Source organism: Lontra canadensis, unplaced genomic scaffold (assembly GCF_010015895.1).
Source record: "Lontra canadensis isolate GAN:19392208 unplaced genomic scaffold, GSC_riverotter_1.0 scaffold21, whole genome shotgun sequence".
Lineage (NCBI taxonomy): Eukaryota > Metazoa > Chordata > Mammalia > Carnivora > Mustelidae > Lontra > Lontra canadensis.
Window position 1 is genome coordinate 12462387 of NW_022631015.1, and position 21780 is coordinate 12484166.

A 21780-nucleotide genomic window follows, 5' to 3' on the forward strand; every position below is an offset into this window, starting at 1 on the left:
GAAAAGGGGAACATACAGGCCTCTTTCTCCAGCAGAAGCCTGCTCATCCTTCATTTCCCTGCCCCGAGGTATCTCTATAAAACAGAAAGTGTCTCTTTCAAAGCAGGGAAGCCACAGGCTGTGGAGCATTTCCTGCACGCCTGGGTACCTGTGTGCTGTCGGTCTGCTGTTGTGAGGGAAGGTAACGCCACCAGCGGCAGAAAGGCCACACTGGGTTCCCCTGCGTCGCTAACCAACCAACTGACCTCACCCCCATCCCGAACTTAGCCACCACTCCCAGGATGGCGAGATGGGGTGAAAACATAACCCCTTCAGGAAGCTGGAAGGAGAAGTGAATGTTAACAGATCTGCTCCGGAAACTTTCTATTTCACATTCCTAGGTAGACTAGTCTCAACTTTGGGTTGAGAGGCAGGTATCTAGTTGGTGAGAGTCTTAGGTCCTCCAAAAGCCTGAGGAGCACTTGGTACCTGGAGAGATTTATGGGGGTGGGGGGGGGGTGGGGGGATGCCTTGGCCTCTGGCTCTGTTGATGACTGGGCGCCCCATAGCAGAGGCACTGTGCCATCCTCCCTCCCTCCCTCCTGAACTTCTCAGGGGAACATTGTAGGACCCTTTCTAGGACACCAAAGTTGGTTCTTCCTCTGGATAAGCCTTGAAGGCCAGGCCACCATGAGAGATAGAATGGTAAGGGTGCCAACTTGGGTCCGCCGCCGCCCCAGTCCACACTCCCACGGCATGCTCTAAGAACCCACCAGAAGCCTCCCCAGGCTGCCAGAAGGGGTGGGCTTCAGGGCACACACAGACACAGGGGTCTGGATTCTGGTCTTTCGAATCCTGCCTCACTGAAGTCTCTTCCCTCTTGTTTTTCTCAAGGGACAGGAAAATCACGTCCCAACCCTTTCCCCCACCTCCCCCACCGCCCCCCAAGCAGAGTGAATTCTAGACGGCCTAGTCGCTTGAACGGCATTTACCTGGTTGGAAGCGCTGGGAAGACCCACCCCACCGCCACCCACCAGAGCTCCACTGGCCAGCAGAGCTCAGAAGCTCAGCTGTCTGGCCTCCTGCCTTTTGGTTCAGTCTTCTGTCCTGGCAGTCGACATTCGAGCTGATTCATGTCTAAGTGAGCAGTTTCTCCAGACACCTTTCTCTTCTCTCTGCGGCACGAGGAAGCCGCCTTTGAGAGCCGTGGGCTTGGGCCTAGTAACCTTTTCATTGTCTGTTTCTTACAAATGCCCCTGGCCTGGGTGCCCTTCCTGTCCCTTTGTCCTCGTCCCATTCTCCCCCACGCTCCTGCGAGGTGGGACACCACTTTAGGCTGAGCCTGGTTTTACTTTCTGTTGCTCTTCTTCCCGTCCTTAGTCTGGAGTGCCAATCCTCGCTCGTAAACCTTCCAATTTCATTATCTGGTGGCGAAGCAGCCAGGTTGGGAGCCAGCCCCTCTCGTCAAATGAATTGGGGAAAAACGTAATGTGGATGATTAAAATATAAATCAATTAGAGTAATCCAGTCTGCTCAATAATCTGTACTTAAGAGCTAAACATCTTGAATTTAATAACGTACTTATTAAAGATCCATTTAACTCTGGGGCTATAATTATGCCTTTATAATGCTCTGTCAGCTTCTTGCCACTCTAGGTTTTTTTAAAAGGCACTCCTAATTTCTTATAATTATTTTAATGTAATTTTGGAATAATTTTTATTCATTTTTTTTAAAAGTTGGATCATGGAACAGCTTTTTGGTCCTGGTGGTGCATTTTTCTTAAGACAACTAGCGTTACTGATTTTATACTTTTCAAGAGGTATCTGAGTGAACCAAACCCGGTGTCCTCATTCGTTCACTTTTTAACAAACTGGTATTGGATGCCAGCTGTGAGCGCAAACCTTAGTATCAATCCTGAATAACTCTTGTCCTGATTTTTTTTTTTTGAGGGATTCAGCATATAATTTCTTCCTTTATCAAACTTTTAGAAAATTTTTAAGATTTTATTTATTTATCTGAGGGAGAATGAGTGAGAGAGAGCATGAGAGAGGGGAAGGTCAGAGGGAGAAGCAGACTCCCCAAAGAGCTGGGAGCCCGATGCGGGACTCGATCACTCGATCCTGGAATTCCGGGATCATGACCTGAGCCAAAGGCAGTCGCTCAACCAACTGAGCCACCCAGGCACCCATCTTCCTTTATCAAACTTTTAACAGAAAATGTTTCAGGTTGGCTAAAGTTAGAGAAGTCTCAAACTGGATACTTTAAAAATTTTATCTTTCGTATCTTAGACCCGAGACACAAAAGAAAGAAACATGGAAACTCTCCCAACCCCACGCAGATACCGAGATAAGCACGAACTTGTGCGTGGACTTTCAGTGGTGTGATGGCCCCATGAAGACTGTTGGGATCTGTAGGGACTGCTGTTTAGAGAGGTACTAGCAGATAATTCTGGGTCGGCCACTCAGAAGTTCTTGAGACCCAGGCAGGAACTGAGAAGCTTCTCCTGTAAGTTGTGGGAAGCTACAGAAAGCCGTTGGAAGAAGCAGGCTTCTGGAAGTGTAATCCTGCAGTAGTATAAAATACAGGTTTGAAGGCCAGAGGCTGAGGTTTGGAATGGAGGTTTGGGGACTTCAATCTGGATAAGCAATGCTCAGGTTATAAACGAAGGTGAGAAATGGGAACAAGGCGGTGAGTTTGAAAGAGAAAGCGATCTTGTGAAAATTGGGTCACTAGACAGTCCTGACTTCCTTCCTGGACTCAAAACCCCCGTGGTTTTGCCACAGTTCTCACATCTGTCTCTCCCCCCATGGCGACTCAGCTACTGAGCACCTTTGAAGAAGCCCCTAATCCAAGCAATGGATACCATTTATTCACTAATTTTTTAAAAGATTTTGAAAGATTTTTTAAAAAAATCTTTTTAATAAATACTATTTCTTTTAAATAAATACCATTAAATCTTTTTAATAAATACCATGTAATAAATACCATTTGTTTATTTTTTTAAAAAGATTTTATTTATTTGAGAGAGAGTGAGCATGCACGTGAGAGAGAAAGAGCATGAGGTGAGGAAGAGGGAGAAGCAGGCCCCCCATTGAGCCAAGAGCCCGATGCGGGGCTCAATCCCAGGACCCTGAGCCAAAGGCAGAGGCTTAACCACTGAGCCACTGGGTCTCCACTTAAGAGAATTTTGATCACGACTTCTATTTATTCTTTTTATTGTTTAAAGCACTTTGATTTAAAGAGAATAACTTCCAGATTCAGCATGGTTGAGGCTGTTCTCTTGTTGCCTTTGGCTGCTTCTCCTTCTTCACTGTAGCTGGTTTTCTTCCCTTCTCTCCTCAGCCCCTCTGGAGTCCATACTCACTCAGAGTCTCCTCATTGTGTCCCTTCCTCCCCTCAGCCCCCAGTCACCCACTGGATTAATCTCCCTGAGGCCCCATCTGATGTGTGACACTTGGGCTCAGGGACCTCTGTCCACACTTTCAGAATAGAGTCTCCCGGTGACTGACCATAGTTCAGTTCGGAATAGAGTCTCCCGGTGACTAACGCCTGCCTATGCAGTTTTGATCCCACCACCTCCTCTCCTCCCCGGAAGCGCAGCCTCCCTTCCCCTTCGCTGGCAGCCCGGTCCACCGTCCACATCCAGCCTCTCCTCCCACATCTGGGCAGATTTCCCTTCATTCGTTCTCTCTGTTGCTCTAAAATGTGAAATCCTAACTTCCAAAGTTACTTCTCAGAAAAACTACATTCTTTGGCTCCAAAGCCCTTGTCGTGGAACTACCTCCCATCCTCTGTGCTGCTTCCTTTTCTAATCAAAGTTTGTTGTTGTTGTTTTTTAGGATTTTATTTATGTATTTGACAGAGATCACAAGTAGGCAGAGAGGCAGGCAGGAGGTGGGGGGGGGGCGGGAAGCAGGCTCCTTTGCTGAGCAGAGAACCTGATGCAGGGCTCGATCCCAGGACCCTGAGATCATGACCTGAGCTGAAGGCAGAGGCTTTAACCCACTGAGCCACTCAGGCGCCCCTAATCAAAGTCTTTTTTAAAAAATGGAAAGTCTTGGGGGCATCTGGGTGACTCAGTGGGTTAAGTGTCTGACTCTTGAACTCAGCTCAGGTCTTGATCTCGAGGTGGTGAGTTCAAGCTCTGCTGAAAATAAAAGGGGAGGGGGGAAGGTCTTCACTTTCTCTCTAGTCAGGAAACACAAAAACTTCAGCCAGCGTCACTTCCTTGTCCTCCCTCACGTTGATCTGGAAAGTTGCCAAGAGCCCGTGATTCTGCCTCCTGGCTGGATCTTGTCTGTCAGGTCCCTTCATGCCCTACCTACGTTCTAGTCACTTCCCCTTAAGAGGATTGCAGTGGCCTCTCGTTACTCTCTGCCACCTGTGTCTTCCAGTTCAAGCTCCCATTGCTGTTTCAGTGCTAGTCCTAGAAATAAATCTGTGTTTTTTCCATCACGCTCATTAACACGAAGCCCATCCCCCACCCGGACACTCTCGATCTCCTTCACTGTGTTCTACTTTCTCTTTAATTTCCCCCGCAAACACGGTTCTTTGAACACAGTGCACCGTTGACTTAGTTGTCCTGTGTATTATCGGCTCTGCCCCCTGCCCTCCCAGCCAAAGAAAGCTCCATGAGTTGGTGTTCTTAGCTGTTCTGCTTGCTGACCTAATTCAAACATCTGGAACATGGTGAGCACTCAGTACATATCTGTTGCCTGTCATAATGTCCATGCCTATCTTCACATTCTCGTCCTTTCCTCTCTGGTTGTAGAAGAAAACCCAAACGCCTAATAGAAACTTCCCGAAGCTTGCCTGCTGGGCCTCCAGACTCCTCCAGCCCCCATCCCTCACCGTGGTTCTCCATCTCACGTAGCTTAAGTGATGCTCACGATCTGATGGGTTTCTGGACATGCCGTGTTCTTTCAGCCTTCTCCGTTTCTTTGGGGTCTGCTCTCTTTCCAGAAATCTACTTCTCTGTCTTCCCCACGTGGGGGGAACACTTCCTCCTCTTTCAAAGTCTGGCCAAAAATGGCCTCTTTCAAAGTCTGGCCAACGTCTGGCCAAAAATGCCACCTCCTGTGGGTCTCCTCCAGGATTGAGAAGAATTAGTCTCCCTCTCCCGTAGGCTTCCTTTGAATTCTGTATGGTTGCTCCTGGTGTGCAGTGGAGACCCCTGGGTCTCCTCCCCACGACTCTGCCCCATCACATCTGGGGCTTCTGGGGGTCTGCCCCAGAAACGATCTCAGTGTCTGTTAGGGTGTCATGTAGTCACTGCGGGGGTTGAAGGGGGGAGCTGCTGTGCATTGGACCACATAGTCAAAGGTTTGAGGACCGTCACCACACAATATGTCCAGATTGTCGCCGCCCTCACCCCCACACCTATGCCTTCCCCGTGTTCCCTGTTTCCATCAGTGAAGGCTGTCACTCCGCTGACCTGGACACTGGGAGTGATCCCCCTCCTCTCCCTCAGGTCACCCAACTAGGGCCTGTTGACTTTGCTCCCAGACATCTCCCAAATCTTCTCTTCATCCTGCTGTTGGGAACCTTTGCCAACCCATCATCTCTGGCAGCAAGCACAGTGCCTGGCACATGGGGGGAGGTGCCATATATCTATTTCTTGAATCGGTGAGTATCTGAGTTCAAACCACTTCAGGCGACAACAGGCAGATGACCAGGCTGTGAGATCGAGCTCCTGAGAAAGCCCTAATGTTGCAAAAGTCTGGGCGATTCCTCTGGAAATGGCGTTAGAGGCCCAACAGAGTGGTTTGGGGTCAGGACCACAGCTCGTGATGTAACCGGACTTTCTAGAAGAGTGAATCTCTCTCCCCGTCCTGATTTTGCTGAGGGGGTTACTTTTTCTAATTATCCCTGTCCTAAAAATTCAAATCCAGGTATATTTACCTCACTGGGATATGTAAATTCTCACCTAAGTGAGATAAGGGTTTGTTTGCTTACAAGTGATGAAAGAGGTCAGGGCGATTGTGATCTCTAAGGAAGGCTCCACCAGAAGTGATGAGTTTGAAGGTCTTCATGCCCTCACACATGGGGTTACTGAGATTAGTCCAGATGTACCCTCAAGTCCCTTTCAGTTTCCAACTTCTAAGAATAATACTATTATTATAGCAAAATGACAGGAACAAGAAAACTTAGAGTTGTGAAGTCTCATGAAGGGTGAGCGATTCTAAAATCAGCCTCGGGTGGGGACACTCCCTCGACAGATTCGGGTGCTGCTTTGGGGCTGGGCAAAGCAGGAAGGAAAGTCATGGGTGGTGGAGGCATTGGCTTTGGAACAGACAGTTGATAAATGTTTTCTCCCTCCTCTTTTCTCAGCAGATGGTGGGGTAGTGATTGCATCTGCCCAGTCTTACCTGAGATCTTGCTGGACTACTAGTTACCCAGACTGTCACTTGACTCCTCTGATGCCCTCTTCCTGCCTCCCTGGGGAATCTTGATGTGTCAAGAGGGCTCTGTTCCTCCTTTTTGCCCTCCCCCTCAGGTCTAAGTCGAGGGCTCGGTACATGTGGGGTGCTCCGGGTCCGTAGGGTTTGGCTGACTGTCTCCAGGCTGTAGAACACATTGGTGTGACTTCCATTCCAAAAGGCAAAAAAGAGAAATGGAACTTCGATCATGTGGTTTCTGTGATCTGTAACCATGGAAAACGTTGGCCATCTGCGAGGATCCCATTTTAACACTTTTTTCCTCCCTCTCTCTTTCCACCTCTTTCTCGGGGGAAAAACAGCTGAGGAAGTGGAGAGGCTGGCGGCCATGCGTTCCGACTCCCTTGTCCCAGGCACACACACCCCTCCCATTCGGAGGAGAAGTAAGTTCGCCAACCTGGGAAGGATCTTCAAGCCTTGGAAGTGGAGAAAGAAGAAAAGCGAGAAGTTCAAGCACACATCCGCAGGTAAGTTGATTGCTTCCCTCATTCCTCTTTCGGAGCTGGTGGACTTGAACTCTGTATGTTAATTAGAATTTAATTATTGTAGATGATCTGAATTGAAGTGGGGGGAATCAAGCCTGAGGATTGCTCTTGTGTCAAATAAATCTTGGGTGCACTTGAAAATGGCTTTCAGATCCCACTTGTTTCCTTGTATCTCTGGCTTTTGGTTGTTGTGTTTTGATCCGCCACTTGTGTTCAATCTATAAATATCTGAGCTTAGAATTCCACCTTTTCTGTGATTGAATGCTTTTATTCCACCACTGACAACCCATTTCTTATTAGTCAGCCTTTTTTTTTTTTTCCCCCACTGCTTGGTGAAGATCAACACACAGCAGAGAGTAAGTTAGATATGGTCTTTGGCAGAGGAGACGAGGTTATTCTATGGAGGAGAAATCTTGCATGAACGATTGTTGGACATGGCAGGAAGACACAGGAGAATGAAATCCGAGCATCCCTGTAAGGGCAGGGACAATGCTACAGCTCATGGCTTACATGGGCAGCAGAAGAATTGGAAGAAAGTCAGCCTAGCTGAGGGACAAAGATCTTAGATTGTGGAGTCCGACTGTGTAGATTCAAGTCCCAGCTCTGATGCTTGGTAGTTATATGACCTTGCTCAGTTGTTTTTTTTTTTTTATTCTCAGTACCTCAGTTTTCCCATCTGTAAAATAGAGCTAAAAACAGTACAGGATTTAAAATTGTGAGTTTATGTGGCAAGCTATGTGGAATCTATTTTAAATGAGTAGGAGTGTGCAGAGGGAAGTGTATAAGGAAAGAGGTCTGATTTCCCTCTGTGGGGTTTGAGAGAAGATGATGGAATAGCGATGCAGATGCTTTTGGTTTGTTTTTTTCTGATTTGGCTCATTAAATGCTCAGGTCATTCCAGGCCTACACGCCAGGGCTTTCCTCTGCTCCGTCCTCTTTATCCTCAAAAACTCAAGCTGCCCTCTCTCCCCCTGAGAATCATCACCTCTTCTGTTTCTTGGTCCCCTCCCCTCTTCTTCACCCCCAATTAACCATGAGGTAGGAGATGGGGCTGCTGTTGTACCTGAACTTGAGTCCACAGATCTGGGAATTTTATTTTACTTTTCAAAAGATCGGCTTATTTGAGAGAGAGAGAGAAGGGGGGAGGGGCAGAGGGAGAGAGACAAGCAGACTCCCCAATGAGCAGGGAGCCCCATGTGGAGCTCAGTCCCAGGACCCTGGGATCATGACCTGAGCCAAAGGCAGATACTTAACCTACTGAGCCCCCCAGGCACCCCAAGATCTGGGAATTTTAGTGCTAATTGCTGTGGGGAATGAAAGTGAATAGCAAACATGGGAAAGCTGCTGAAAGTCTTGATAGCTTAAATAGTTCTCATGGACGCTTCCAGTTGATGTTTCCCAACTCCTCCTTTGCTGGAAGCCCCAGTGTCCTGTTGCTATAACCTGTTAATTCTTGAGATGGGAACAAACCTCCAAATTCAAGAAATCTCAAAATTGTCGTCTGGGGGACTGAGTCCCTGTGCCTGACTGCATTCTGCAGCCTCGGGGTCATTGTCCAGGTGTAATGCAACCTGCAGGCCTTCCATGTGTTTCTAGAAGCTGCGGAGACATTGACATGGGAACCAAACCTTAGAGGGATGACGGCTCTGTATACCCCCACCCGGAGTGAAACTACATCATTGTCTCCAGAGAAATGTTAAATATGTCCTTTAGACAAAGTGAGGTGTAAGACACTTGAAGAATGAAAAAGGGAGTGTTCTATGAACCCTGGAAAAAAGAACAAAGTTTCAGGGTGCCTGGCTGGCTCAGTCGGTTGAGCCTTGATTTCGGCTCAGGTCATGATCTCAGGGTGGTGGGATTGAGCCCGCGTCAGTCTCCAAGTTCAGCAGGGAGTCTGAGATTCTCTCCCTCTGCCCCTCACCGTACACACTCTCTGTCTCCCTCCCTCCCGCCATCTCGTAAGTCTTAAAAAAAAAAAAAAAAATTACCATGAGGTCCTTAACAATGGTCTTCCTGACTCTGCTGTGGAAAATGGCTTATAATGACCCAAATACTTATTTAACTAATGGCCGTTCATCAGCATGAATCTGTGCATGATGGTGTGGCTGATACCTTCCTCCCGGCTAATCAGGACCTTTGTTGTGTCTGTTTGGTAAGACCTTGAGATAAAGCTCACATCCTTCTTGCATGGGAAGATAAGTGTGCTGACTTCTTGTAGATGTTGGAAAACTAGTCCTTGGACAGATGCAAATACAGGGACATCAGACGACATGTGGGTTGTTAAGAGTTTAAACACGATTTCCTTTCAAAGTCTTTGGGGGAAAAAAATTAAAACATGTGACGGGCAAAGTTGCACTTTGAGTCATTCTTATCATTAACTATTCTTAGCAAGCTCTTGTGACCTCTTAAGCCTAACAGATTAATCCAGCAGTTGAATGTGATATTTATATGTAGGTTTGGGATTTTTTTGTTGTTGTTGTTTTTTGTTTTTTATATTTTTAAGGGACATTCAGCTCCTGAAGCAGAAAAGGTTGAGGATATACTATGGAATATCTTTATATCCAGATAGATGGAGGGATGCTTGAACTGAATGAAACAATTCTAGTTTTTTTTTTAAAAGTCAGTGGTTTGTACTAGAGTATCCTTTGTATTTAACTGGATTCAGAATATTTTTCCTTATTTTTAGAGAAACTTATGGTGCCAGTTCTTAGCCCAAAGGAGAAAAAAATGGACAACGCAAGGGTGTTTGACATGATAAATTGTATATATACTCAAGTAAAACTTTGAAGCCCAAACTTTACTATGCATTGATAAGAGGCAAATATTACATACACAAGAGGATTGATTGATTATGGGGTTGTTCATGGTTGGCCAGTTTTAGCTGGTGTGCTTATATCCATCTTCTCTCTGTGTGTAATGCCCTTTCATATGTAAAATAATGTCCACAGTTTTAAATACAAAGACTGAGTCCATGTATCCATTTATAGTATGCATTTGTAACTTCTTTTTAAACACATGAAAGGACAACGCATGCTTGCCTGTTTGTATTTCCACAGTGAGTTCCACTACAGTGTGCCATCATTAGCTAGTCCTGCAGTTTTCCTGTAACTCAAGTTCCGGGTCAGGGCTGTCTGGGTATACCACGTCTTCAGAGATACACCCAGAAATACTGCTTTGTAAATTGCATAACAATAAGCAAACTACATGGGAAATTTATAATCTCCACGCGTCCCTCAGTTTTGGCATCAACAACTATATGCGTTTTTTCAACTCTCTCCCTATCCGTATCTCGGGCTGCTCCTACATCCTTCCTATGCCAGGCCGAAGGCCAGTGTCCTGACAAGGCCTTCAGCAGTAAGCCCCCGAGACTGAGCTCCAGATGGTGGCAATAACCCTGGAGGAGAAAACAGCCCCACATCGCATCGTAGCCTTAGGGAAACAACAGTGATGTCTAGAAGGTAAAATAACAGGTCTGCCAGGACATGATCTTTACAAGCTCTCTGGCCTGCCCTCCGGGGCCGGGCCTGGGGCCTGCGAAACAGCCAGCCTGACACGCCCAGCTTCCTGCGTGGCATCGGCAGCACACCCCCACAGCTGCTCGGGGAACAAAGACAAATGATAACATCCCCTCCAAATTAGAACAGGCAGCGCCTCCCCAAAATAGTCCCCTGCAACCCTCTTCTCCAAATTCCTTGAAAATGAGGACTGTATTTATAGAAAAATAGAACTGGCAGGAATAAACCATGAAGATGCCACTGAGTTATGCTTTTATTTCCTCTTTGACAGAAAATCAGAAGCGGTAGGGGGCTGGCCCTGGAGATCTGCAACGTGCCAACATTCCCTTTGTGCTTCTAAGCATTTCCGCATACCTAAGGCCATGAGCAACGCGATATTTTTAAAAATTAAAAAAAAAAAAAAAAAAGCCTACCCATGCTGAAACTGGACCCGTTCTGAGGATGTATAACTGTGACCAGAACCAGACCTTGCTGGTGACCTTGTGTGCACAGAGTAGTGGGGAGGCGGGCAATTAAAATAAGAATACAGGCAGGATCACAATTGTGACAAGGGCAGTGAAGGAAAAGTACTTGGAAAAATGAGGACACTAGTTGCAGTCTGAGAGATCAGAGTAACGGTCCCGAGGAAGAGAAGTTTGAACTGAAGTCTGGAGGAGGAGTAAGCATTTAGAAAATGAGCCCTCCTAGCAGTAAAGCAGCTTGTGCAAAGGCCCTGTGGTAGGAAAAAACTAGGGATGAACAGGCTGGGAAGGCAAGGAAGCTAGCAGCTAGAGAGTGGAGAGCTAGGAATATGGTATCAGCTGAGGCTGGAGAGGTCACCACAGGCTGGACCCTCACTGGGCCTTCATTCTGCACAGCAGATTAGACAAGTGTATGAGTGATTCCAGGAAGACTGGTTAGGCCATATGCAGGTTATGGTAACTTGGACTAATATTTGCTAGTAGAAATGGATGGATTTGAGAGATGTTATAAGGAGTAAGTGACAGGACTTAATGTCCAGTTGGGTTTAAGAGGGAGAGAGATAAGTGTCACATTTGACACTCTAGGGCTCGTTTACAGTATATGGTGTGGCCTTTAATGAGACGAGCATTTTGGAAGAGTGGCAGGCTTGGAGGAGTCAGGGAAGGATGCGGTTGGGGGGGTGTGAGGGGGAGGGAGAAATAATTTCCATTTCAGGTGTGGATTGGAGTTGATTTTGTGGTATCCAAAGCTGGGTGTTGAATATATGGGGTGTGAAAAAAGGGTCTGGACTGGGTGTGTCGATCTTGGGTCTTTGTTTACCCACATTAGAGTGATGACCATGTAGGAATTGGGCTACGGAACAAGTATAAAATGGAAAGAATGGAAAGAAAAGAGGGCCAAAGACTGTCTTAGAGACAAAGGAAGACTATCATCACTAGTGACTAGATAGAGGAGGATAAACTCATAAAGGAGATCGAAAGGCGGTGACTTTTTCTGAACGGTTTATTTCATTTAGCGTTATACACTCTGGCTCCTTCCATGTTGTTGCAACATGGCAGGATCTTATTCTTTTTGTGGCTGAGTAATATTCCATTGTATATATACACCACATTTTCTTTTTCCATTCACCTGTGGGTGGACACTTGGGCTGTTCTCAACATCTGGCTCTTGTGGATACTGCTGCAATAAACTTAGAGGTACATATATCTTTTCAACTTAGTGTTTTTGTTTTCTTTGGGTAAGTACCCAGTGGTGGAATTGCAGGATCACAGGGAAGTTCTATTTTTCATTTTTCGAGGAAGTTCCATACTGTTTTTCATGGTGGCTGCACCCATTTGCCTTCCCACCAGCAGTGCATGAGGGGTATTTTTTTTTTTTCCCACGTCCTCACTAATATGTGTTAACTTCTTGGGTTGGTTGGTTGGTTTGTTTATTTTAGCCACTCTGGCAGGTGTAAAGTGATGTCTCGTGGTTTTGACTTGCATTTCCCTGGTGATTAATGTTGAGCTTCCTGTGTCTGTTCGTCATCTGTACGTCTTCTTTGGAAAGATGTCTACTCAGGTCCTCCACCCGTTTTTTTAATAGGTAGTCACCAAGGGGGAAAGTGGGGGCGATGGGTGAAACAGGTAAAGGGGATTAAGAGAACACTCACCATGATGATCGCTGAGAAATGTGTAGAATTGTTGAATCCTTACATGCTATGCCTACAAGTAATATAACACTGTATTATTAATTATATTTCATTTAAAAAAAGAAGAAGAAGAGGAAAAAAAGCAGTGGCCAGAGAGGTAGGAGGAACATGGGAAGAATGTCGTACGATAGGAGCCAGGAAGGGAAAATGTTTCAGGGATGATATGGTGAACCACGTTCAGTATGGAGAAGCCAAGTGCAATACAGAGAAATGATCCTTGGAGCTCACTGATGACTTAGCAGAAGCTGATGGTGGATTATTTGGGGATCGATGCCAGATTAGCATGGAGTGAGGAATTAGTAGGAAATGAGGGGAAATGGGAATAAGGTTTTGGAGGAGTCTGGGTGGGAAGTGGCAGAAAGATGCAGGACGGGATGGACGCTGGAGGAGGTAGGCGCATCTCCAAGGACGTGTGCGTGTGCTTTGATCACAGGGGGCTGTCTGTGTGCCTTCTGACTTGTCATTGTCATCATACAATGGAAGCGACAGAAGTTGTGACGGTCCAGGGTGAGGGATCCAGTAGCGAGGGAGAGTGGGAAGATCTATGAGAGGAGAGAGAGGGTAAGGTGCTGAGAAGCTAGGGGTGGGTGCGAGGTAAGACACAGATAGTAGGGCTCATATCAGAGAGGGAATGAAAGAGCTGGACAGCAGAGAGCCTGGCTGCGGGAAGAGGGAGAATCAGGTATGACTCCATCTGACAGCTGAGCTTTTCAAGGTCAGCTCATCGCTTGGTGGGGGGAGGCCAGGAGTGGGATCTGCAGAGCGAACTCAGTTTCAGATTGATGATTACGACATCACAGGGCACCTGCGACTTTTTCCAGTGGCCTTGTCATCCAGTCATCCTCCAGTCATCCCAGTATAACTCTGGATAAAGCAGACAGTTGGGTCCTATTGGCGGTGGGATTTGGCCAGATGGATTAAAAAGTCGGGGATGGGGGCAGGGGAGCAGAGAAGGTTAGTGCATTTGTATCCATTTCTTGGGGCTGGTGTAACAAATCCCCACAAATTTAGTGGCTTAGAACCATGGGAATTTATTCTCTCATTTATTCTGAAGGCCCAAAGCCCAGAATCAAGGTGTTGGCAGGGTTGGCTCCTCCTGGACCCTGAGGGGAAGGGTGTTTCGGATGTCTCTCCTGATTCCTGATGGCTGCTGGGCTATCCTTAGCATTCTTTGGCCTGTGGCTACAACGCTCCAATCTCGGCCTCTGTCTGCACATGGCCTTTCCCTTGTGTCTCTCTGTGTTGCCAGTCTCCCTCTCCTTTCTCCCGTAAGGACAGTGCTCATTGGATGCAGGGTCTGCCCCTATATCCAAGATCCTCTCGTTCAGAGATCTTTCACTGAGTACATCTGCAAACACCTGATTTCCAAGTAAGGTCACACAGGTATGCTCTTAGGGCTTGAACTTATCCCTTTGTGGGGATACAGTTTAATCCAATACAATACTGACTTTAAATTGGATTTTAGAAAGGAAAGGTCCAGTGAATTGAGCACAATTAGAAAAGTCAATAGACTTGAGGTTCCAAAGGAGTCCAAGACTTTTAGAACCGTCAGCGGGTCTGGTAGCCAGAAGCAAGCTAGGGGGGCAGGGGGCACCTAGGAACACAGCCACATGTCACATTAGTGATTTTCAAAGCAGAGACAAAACACAGACTACAACCATGGCAGTGAGTGGCTGAGGTAGAGAGATAAGTTAGGAAATCACTAAAAACGTGGTAAGCGATCCCATCCACGAACAGAGACACACGTGCCTTATTTGCCAAACTGTGCGCCGATTTCATTTGCTATCTTCCGTCAAGAAACAAAAGGAACTCTTTGGTTTTATCATTTAACTCATTCCTGAATTAACATTTTCTTGGAAAGCTTCTCTATTTCCCTTTTCCAAATGGAGAGGTTTCTGTCCATCATGTCTTTAAAGTACCACTTCCCGTGTGATTCATAGAAAGTCACAGGTCACCTTTTGAACATTCACTCCAGCCGTTAGCACACCCCCTTAATATCCTGGTGGGATAAGGGGACAGCTTTGAAATAGGACTCACTGATGACCTGTTCCCCTGGGACATGCTGGGGGACTCCTGAACCATGGCATTGGTTAGTGTCGGTAGATCTGTGTCAGCCCCACCTAACGGCCAGCAATCAAGAAAGGCCAGGCCTGAATACACTGGGGGGCTTCCCTCGTGTTCATGACGGGGTCCAGGAATAGCCTGCGTGCTTTTGCCCAGCGTTGTCTGTACAACGAGATACCAATGTCATGGCATGTGTAGGCAGGACACGTACAGATGCTCTCATGAGCATGAAGCTCCACGCATGGAGCCCCGCTGCCCTTCTGCTCACCTCAGATCTCCCAGTGGAGATCTCCCAATGGGACAAGAGCCAACCCTGTGAGCTAACCACTATATCTAGTTGCTGGCTGCCCCTCTCCCTCAGGCCCAGACTCTGCTTCCTTTATTTCCTGCATTGATGCACCCAGACTCACTAACGACTTGAGCAACCACTCCTTTCTAGGAATGCCTTCCTGGGAAACTCATGTCTCTGGAATTGTGGCTTTCCAAATAATTGTTGCATCTTGGTTAAGGAAAACTGTCTGTATTGGATTCTGCCTTTGGACGTGGTGTGATGGGCTTCGGAGCCCTTCAGAAAGAGCCCGTGGCTGATACCCAGGGTGGGTGGCTGGCATGCGAACCCCACATTGCCAGTTCCTCGCTACTAGGAATTTTTAGCATGTCCTGTGATGAGGGGTGGGTATATGTACTTCTTGGAGAGAGTAAGAGAAACCCTGAGGTTTTCAGGGAGGCTCATATTGGCATCCTTTTGGATTGAAGGATTGAAGATCACTGTTGATAAATGGAATCATTGCCTCTCTATCCAGCACAAGACCAGCTCTGCCCAGGGTAAAGGCCCTGTGGATCATCACTGGCACAGCTCTGGAGCCAAAGTTTGTGTTTTTCCCACTCAGGCAGAGCGGTGAAATTGATTCATTGCAAACACTGGTGCTCCTGAACAGGCACGCGTGCACCTGAGAGGGCTGGTGTGTGCCTTTGCACCCTAACTCTAGTGTCGCCTTGGAGTCCCCTTTTCAAACTAACAAAGTAATGTTATCTCCTTGGGCAGAACTTAGGTTTTCAAACTTCTGTAAGCCAAGGAATGTTCAGTAAGGACATCAGCTTGGCATGTCATGTTCGTTCATGTGCCAGGCACCGCCATTATCCCTAAAACTATAATGAGAACATCCATGGCTCCTGCCTCCCTGGGGTTATGGTCTTGAGAGCAAGATAGATAAAAATGCCAGCAATTACAGTGAAGTATCCGTGATATTAAAGGAGATACCCAGGGGCTCCAAGAACTCAAATTAGACAAACCCAGCTGAGTTTACAGGTTAGCAGGAAAGACTCCCTAGAGAAGTGGATGTTTAACCAAGGTGTTAGGCAATGAACATGAGGGAGTCCGCTCTCCTGCTGGGAAAAACAGAGCCTAGGAGAGTCTGGAGAAGAGAGAAGGAGAGCTTGCCAATCCACAGCTTAAAAGGGAGGCTGTGGTCTGAGGAGGATTGTTGGGGAAGAAACAGAGTAGTAAGAGTTGAAGAAGAAAAGGCAGGCAAGGATCTGCTCATGATGAATGGCCTTACGAGGTCTGTTAGGGAGCCTGGACTTTATCCCAGTGCAGCATCCTATGGAAGCTGTCAGAAGATACTCCTTTAAGAAGATCATTCTTCTAGCACAGGAAAAGTTTGGAGTGTGACCAAACTTCATTTTCAACTTTATAATCTAACCACGTCTGTGTATTTGTGGAATGAGAGAAAACTGGGATACCGTTACGGGGACATCTTCTTGTGATCATGGAATCCAATGGAATATTGAGTATTCCTGTTGATTTCATTCATAAGGAAACTGTTGGTGGAAGGTAGTGGGTGGTTGACGATGATGCGGGGACATATGATAGCACAGACTAAAATAGTGACATCAGGCCATGAAGACTAAGAAATCTTTAGGAGACAGAATGAGCATAACTTGAATACAGATTGGTTGTGGAGGGTGAGAGAGAGGTAAAGAACCACTGAACAGGTAGGTGGGTGGAGGTACCACTCACCCCATCAGGGACACTGAAGACAAGTGGGTTGGTGGAGGAAATGATTCATTTGGGGGTATGCTGGCTTTTCTGTGCTTCTGAGATGCCCCAGATTGAAGGATATTGGTTGTAGAGAACTGGGATCAGGAGAGGTCTGGCTGAAAATGCAGATCTGGAAGTCATGAGTGCCTGTGGGTTCATTTGAAGCCATGGGATGGAAACTCCAAGGAGAAAATATGAAGTGGGAAGCAAACTATGGCTTCAGGAGCAGCACCACAGATCTCTAAGCTATGTGCCCAGGCAGTGGGGCCTTTGGGGAGACCAATTAGACTTACTAGAGAGCTAGGAAAGGGATGGGTGTTATCACCTGTGCAGAACAGGAGAAAGTTCAGGAAAGGAGAGGGGTCCACTCTAGTGGGTCCTGACATGATGGTAAGGACTTGAGACATAGCCCGTGTGTTTAGTGACCACTCATCGTTCGTGTCCTTAGGAGAACAGTTTTGGGGAAGCCTTCTGGCTGGGAATTAGGAAGCATATGGTTGAGGTATGAAGGAGAAAAGAAGAAGTAGACTTCTTTTAAGAGGCTCAGCCAGGAGGGAGAAAGAGAGATAGTAGTGCCCAAAATGGGAAATGAGCTTGAGGGGAGGTGTTTTTTAAGATTGACTGGATTGTGTCAAGATGCAAAGTTTGCCTTAAGGTGGCTTTGGCATTCCAAGGGAAATAGAAACAACAGCAGAGTGACTGTGAAGCCAAATGAATATATTTCCACACATTTTTCAGTAATGACATTTCTTGCGACTAGGAAAAACAAACATGCAAATAATTGAGCACTATTTAGCATGCATCCGATTTTAATAAGGAGTCATCAAATCAAGCTGTCTAGCCTTCAGCATCTGGCTAGATCACACATTCTCTTTGGATAACTGGATCCTTCCGTTTCTGTTAAGAAAGAAGCCAAGCACGGACATGCAAAGAATATTCTTATTTGCATCTCCATCATGACCCTGGAAGGGAACACCTGGGGGAGTGGAAGGCAAAGTAGACTTAATCGGTCAGTTTAAAAAAAAAAAAAAAAAAAAAAAGTCTGGTACAGCCTAAAGACTCTGGAAATTGGTACCTCCAGGGAGCTGAGATGGTGAATATGTCATTGTTTCCTCTCAGGGTGACCTTCCTCCATCACTCTTCTGTGCCAAGGCTATAACATCCTTAACAACAGAGACCCTGCCTTTTCCCCCTTGTCTCCTGGGATTGAGCAAACACCTGACATAGTGGGCGCCTAGTAAGTTCATATGGAACTGAAAGTCAGAGAGACCAGCCAACTGTATGAGCTCCTCTGTTTCCCAAGATCTGAAAGCGGAGAAGTGAAGGCATTTACTGAAGCACAGAACACAAGGTCCCCACCTTCAAGAGACTTGCCATCTTTCATGATTGCTTTTCAGTTTGTCAGAATTATACACAGGTCAGTTCCGTGACATTGTGTGTTCAACTTCAGGTTATTGGGGCAGCACTGTCTTTTGGGGTTATCTCTTGCTCTGTAACAAAACACCGCCCAAGGTTGTAGTAGCGTAAGGCAACAATTTGATAGTCTTCTGTGACCTGATGATTGCCTGAGCTCAGCTGGGTGGTTCTTCAGCCATTCTCTCTCAGGATCTCCTATGTCTGCAGACAGCTGGGGTTGGGGTCACCAGGAGGCTCCGTGTGGTGCAGGACAAGCTGGACCCCTCCTTTCTTCCATGTATTCTCAGTGCCATTCCATGTGGTCTCTCCAGCGGGATAGCTCAGGACCTCTAAGTGCGCAATGGTATAAGATGCCAGGTCTTTTAAGACTCAGTCCAGAATTGGCCCAGTTTGTCATTCATGGTTTTCTCTTGGTTAAAAGAAGTCATGGGACCAGCCCAGACTTGTTTTGGGGGCAGACTAAACAAGGGTGTGTGCGCTAGGAGCATGGTTCATTGGGTACCATCTGTGGAAGCCGACTACACCATTGTTGAGGGTGTAGCAAGGCTACAGGTGCGGCTTATTCTCTGCTTTCCAGGTCGAATGTCCTTCACCAATTCTATGTCGAGAACAACGATAACAGTCATTCTTATGTCTTCTGTGCAGGTGAAATACACTTGACCCTTTCCATGCCTTAGGAACCCTCACTGCACAGCAGACCTCCATGCTATTGTTAACTTAATTTGGCAGGTGAAAAACCCAAGGTCTGGAGGGGCTAGATAATTTCTAGTTAGAAATGGCAGACCTGAAATTCGAACGTCGCCTGTAGTCCTGTCACTTGTATTGTGTTTCTGGTCCATGAGTATGGAGCCTCGTGATTCAGATGTTTTCACACCCGTAGTTCATCTGCACTTCACAATGATGTCCTAGAACAGTTTCCTTTGCTGACACATCCCTGTAAAGCCAACTTGTAAAGGAAGAGAAGGTCATCAATGAACACTGACCCTGGAAGTCACAATGTGAGTCCTTCTCGAATGCTCTTCAAGGCAGCAGCTAATAGCTTGCTCATCTCTGTATGTGTCTCACGCTGTCTAGTTCAATGCCATGTCCACGGCACATGCTTTCCATGTGTTGAATGGCCAAGAAACAGTAAACTGATATGGGCTCCGGACATATACCATTCGAAACCACTGCATTTGTCTATTCAGCAGATCATGCCGTGTTCTGTGTGCTGTGTGGCATCTTATGTGTGTAAGTTAGGCGAGCAGACAGTGATCACACAGGCCTCTGGAGTGGTTGCTGGATTTACAGCTAGATGTTTGCAGCACAGTTCTGAAAGGACATCAGCCTTACGGCGTTGATCATGAGATGTGTGCTTGGCCCACCAACTTCGACAACAGGCAGGAGTTTGGTGTGGCAGGCGGTAGGGGACCGTGCTTGGGACACAGACCAAGCAGCCCACCTGCCATGTGACCTTGGGCAAGTTGTACTGTGTGTGCTCAGTCCCCTTGCCTAAAATAGGAATGAAACAGGCACCTCATAAAGTTGTGAGGATTGAAGAAGAATTTAGGGACGCTTGGGTGGCTCAGTTGATTAAGCGTCTGCCTTGGGCTCAGGTCATGATCTCAGGGTCCTGGGATCGAGCCCCGAATTGGGCTCCATGCTCAGCAGGGAGCCTGCTGCTCCCTCTCCTTGCGTTCTCTCTCTCCTTCTGACACACAAAATCTTAAAAAAAAAAAAAAAAGGAATTTTAGGAAGCTCTTAGTACCTCATGCATAATACATCAGATATAAGCTTTATCTCTCGTGACTCTTTTTTATAGAAATGCATTAAAAAATAAGCATCGAAGGGTGCTGGGTGGTTCAGTTGGTTAAGCAACTGCCTTCAGCTCCAGTCATGATCCCAGGGTTCTGGGATCGAGCCCCACATCAGGCTCCTTGCTCAGTGGAGAGCTTGCTTCTCCCTTTCCCCCTGCCTGCCTCTCCCCCTACTTGTGCTCTCTCTCTGTGTCAAATAAACTCTTTAAAAAAAAAAAAAAAAAGCCATCATAGAGTAAGGAAAGACTTATTTCGTAGTCTTTGGGCAGGATGTATGTATAAAGTGACAATTCTGATGAGCTTCTTTTAGATTTAGGTCCTGGGTGTAGGAGCCTGCTTTCAGACACATTGCATAATTGCACAGAGCTGGAGCTTATCCCACGTTTTCCTAGGTACCAATGAGTATTTCCTCCTCTCTATGAATTTACAAAGAAGTGAACAAACACAATGGCTTCTGAGGAAATGCGCCATCCTGTTTCCCCTTTGGCTACCTCATCCACACACACACACACACACACACACAAAACGAGTGATTTATAAAAAGGTGATCTTGGGCGGGGTGGAACAATATGGGTGTAGTCTCCTTTGCAAAATCAGAACTCTGTGGCCAGTCGGAATGGTCAAAAAATAGAGAAAGGGGTAAACAAGATGACCATATACCTTATTTTCCAAACCTGGCCATTTCTGACCACACTGTGGGAGGCCATCCCTTCCTAGAACGGGACAGGAAGCCTGAAACAGGCCTGTGCCAGGCAAAGAGGGGACACGGTCACCCTGTACCACTCCATATAAGACCACCAGGCCAGAAGCCACAGACTGTGAGGCCAGTTCCATTCTACTAACTGAAAAAGAGTGCCAGTTCACTCGCAAGAGAAAGTAGAAGGGATCATTTGGAACGGAGACTCCTAAGAACACAAAAAGGCACTCAACTGCCTGCCATTTCAGCCAAATGAACTTGTGGTGGTTGGTTCCCATAGCATCCTTGACAAATTGAATGTCTTGGTTCCCGGCCCTCAGTCTCTGTGTCTGTCTTCCCTCGCGCTGATCAGAAATTGATCAGATATTCACTTCCCTCCACGAGGAATTCATTCTATCGTCTTCAACACGTCTCTCACTGAGGTTCTGGCGCATGCTTGTCACCTGCCTGCAGGCCAGCAGACCCCGTGTGTATTGTTCCCGCTGGCCTTGGACGGCCCTCCTTTGCAACACCATCTTCTTTCTTTCCTCCTCTTCCCTAACTCTACTCCTCCTCTCATTCTTTCCTCCCTTTTCTTCGGAGAGCCCCTGTTTATCCTCTCTGAATCTCCGGAGTCTCCTGTGTTCATTAAGTTCCCAAACGTTTGCTGGCGGAACTCCACGGACCATAAGCAGAATTCCATTGAGTTCAGAAATTCAGTTCCGTAAAGATCTCTCCCCCGAGGCCAGTGCTCTGCAGGACCTTCCCACCAGCCCCCAAATAAGTACACTCACACCAAATGCCTCCTTTCCGCCCTCACAGGCTTCCCTTCCCAAAGCGCCCCGACGCTATGAAATGAATCCTCATTCACTCTGGGAACACCTCAGAATCACACCTCCGTTTCAGGTCCTTAACCACTTCTGATTATAGACATGCCCTTTCCGTTCTCCACGACCATTTTAATACAGAAGTTCACCTGAGTCACCTGGGTTTCCCCAAAAATCTTGGGCCTTCTCCCTTTGCTTCACTGTAGGCATCATCCTAACACGCTGGCATGACTAATAACAGTGGTAATCGCTACCGGTCACGAATGGCCCATCGGTGGGCACTGAGTGATAAATACCCAAGCAGGTACAATGTAGCTCTTACTGCCTCTCCGGTCTTTTTTTGTTTTTTTAATTTTTTTTTTTTTAAGATTCATTTATTTATTGGACAGACA

At 46.8% G+C, this 21780-nt stretch overlaps 1 protein-coding gene across 7 annotated transcripts in view; it reads left to right on the forward strand.

Moving 5' to 3' along the window:
- The window catches only part of PHACTR1 (phosphatase and actin regulator 1), a 558358-nt gene that overhangs the window by 345475 nt on the left and 191103 nt on the right, over positions 1-21780 (forward strand). For all 7 annotated transcript variants that reach the window (XM_032861576.1, XM_032861577.1, XM_032861579.1 and 4 more), the window contains one exon: positions 6719-6883. In XM_032861576.1, the coding sequence (XP_032717467.1) occupies positions 6719-6883 (165 nt within the window). The remainder of the gene's footprint in view (positions 1-6718; positions 6884-21780) is intronic.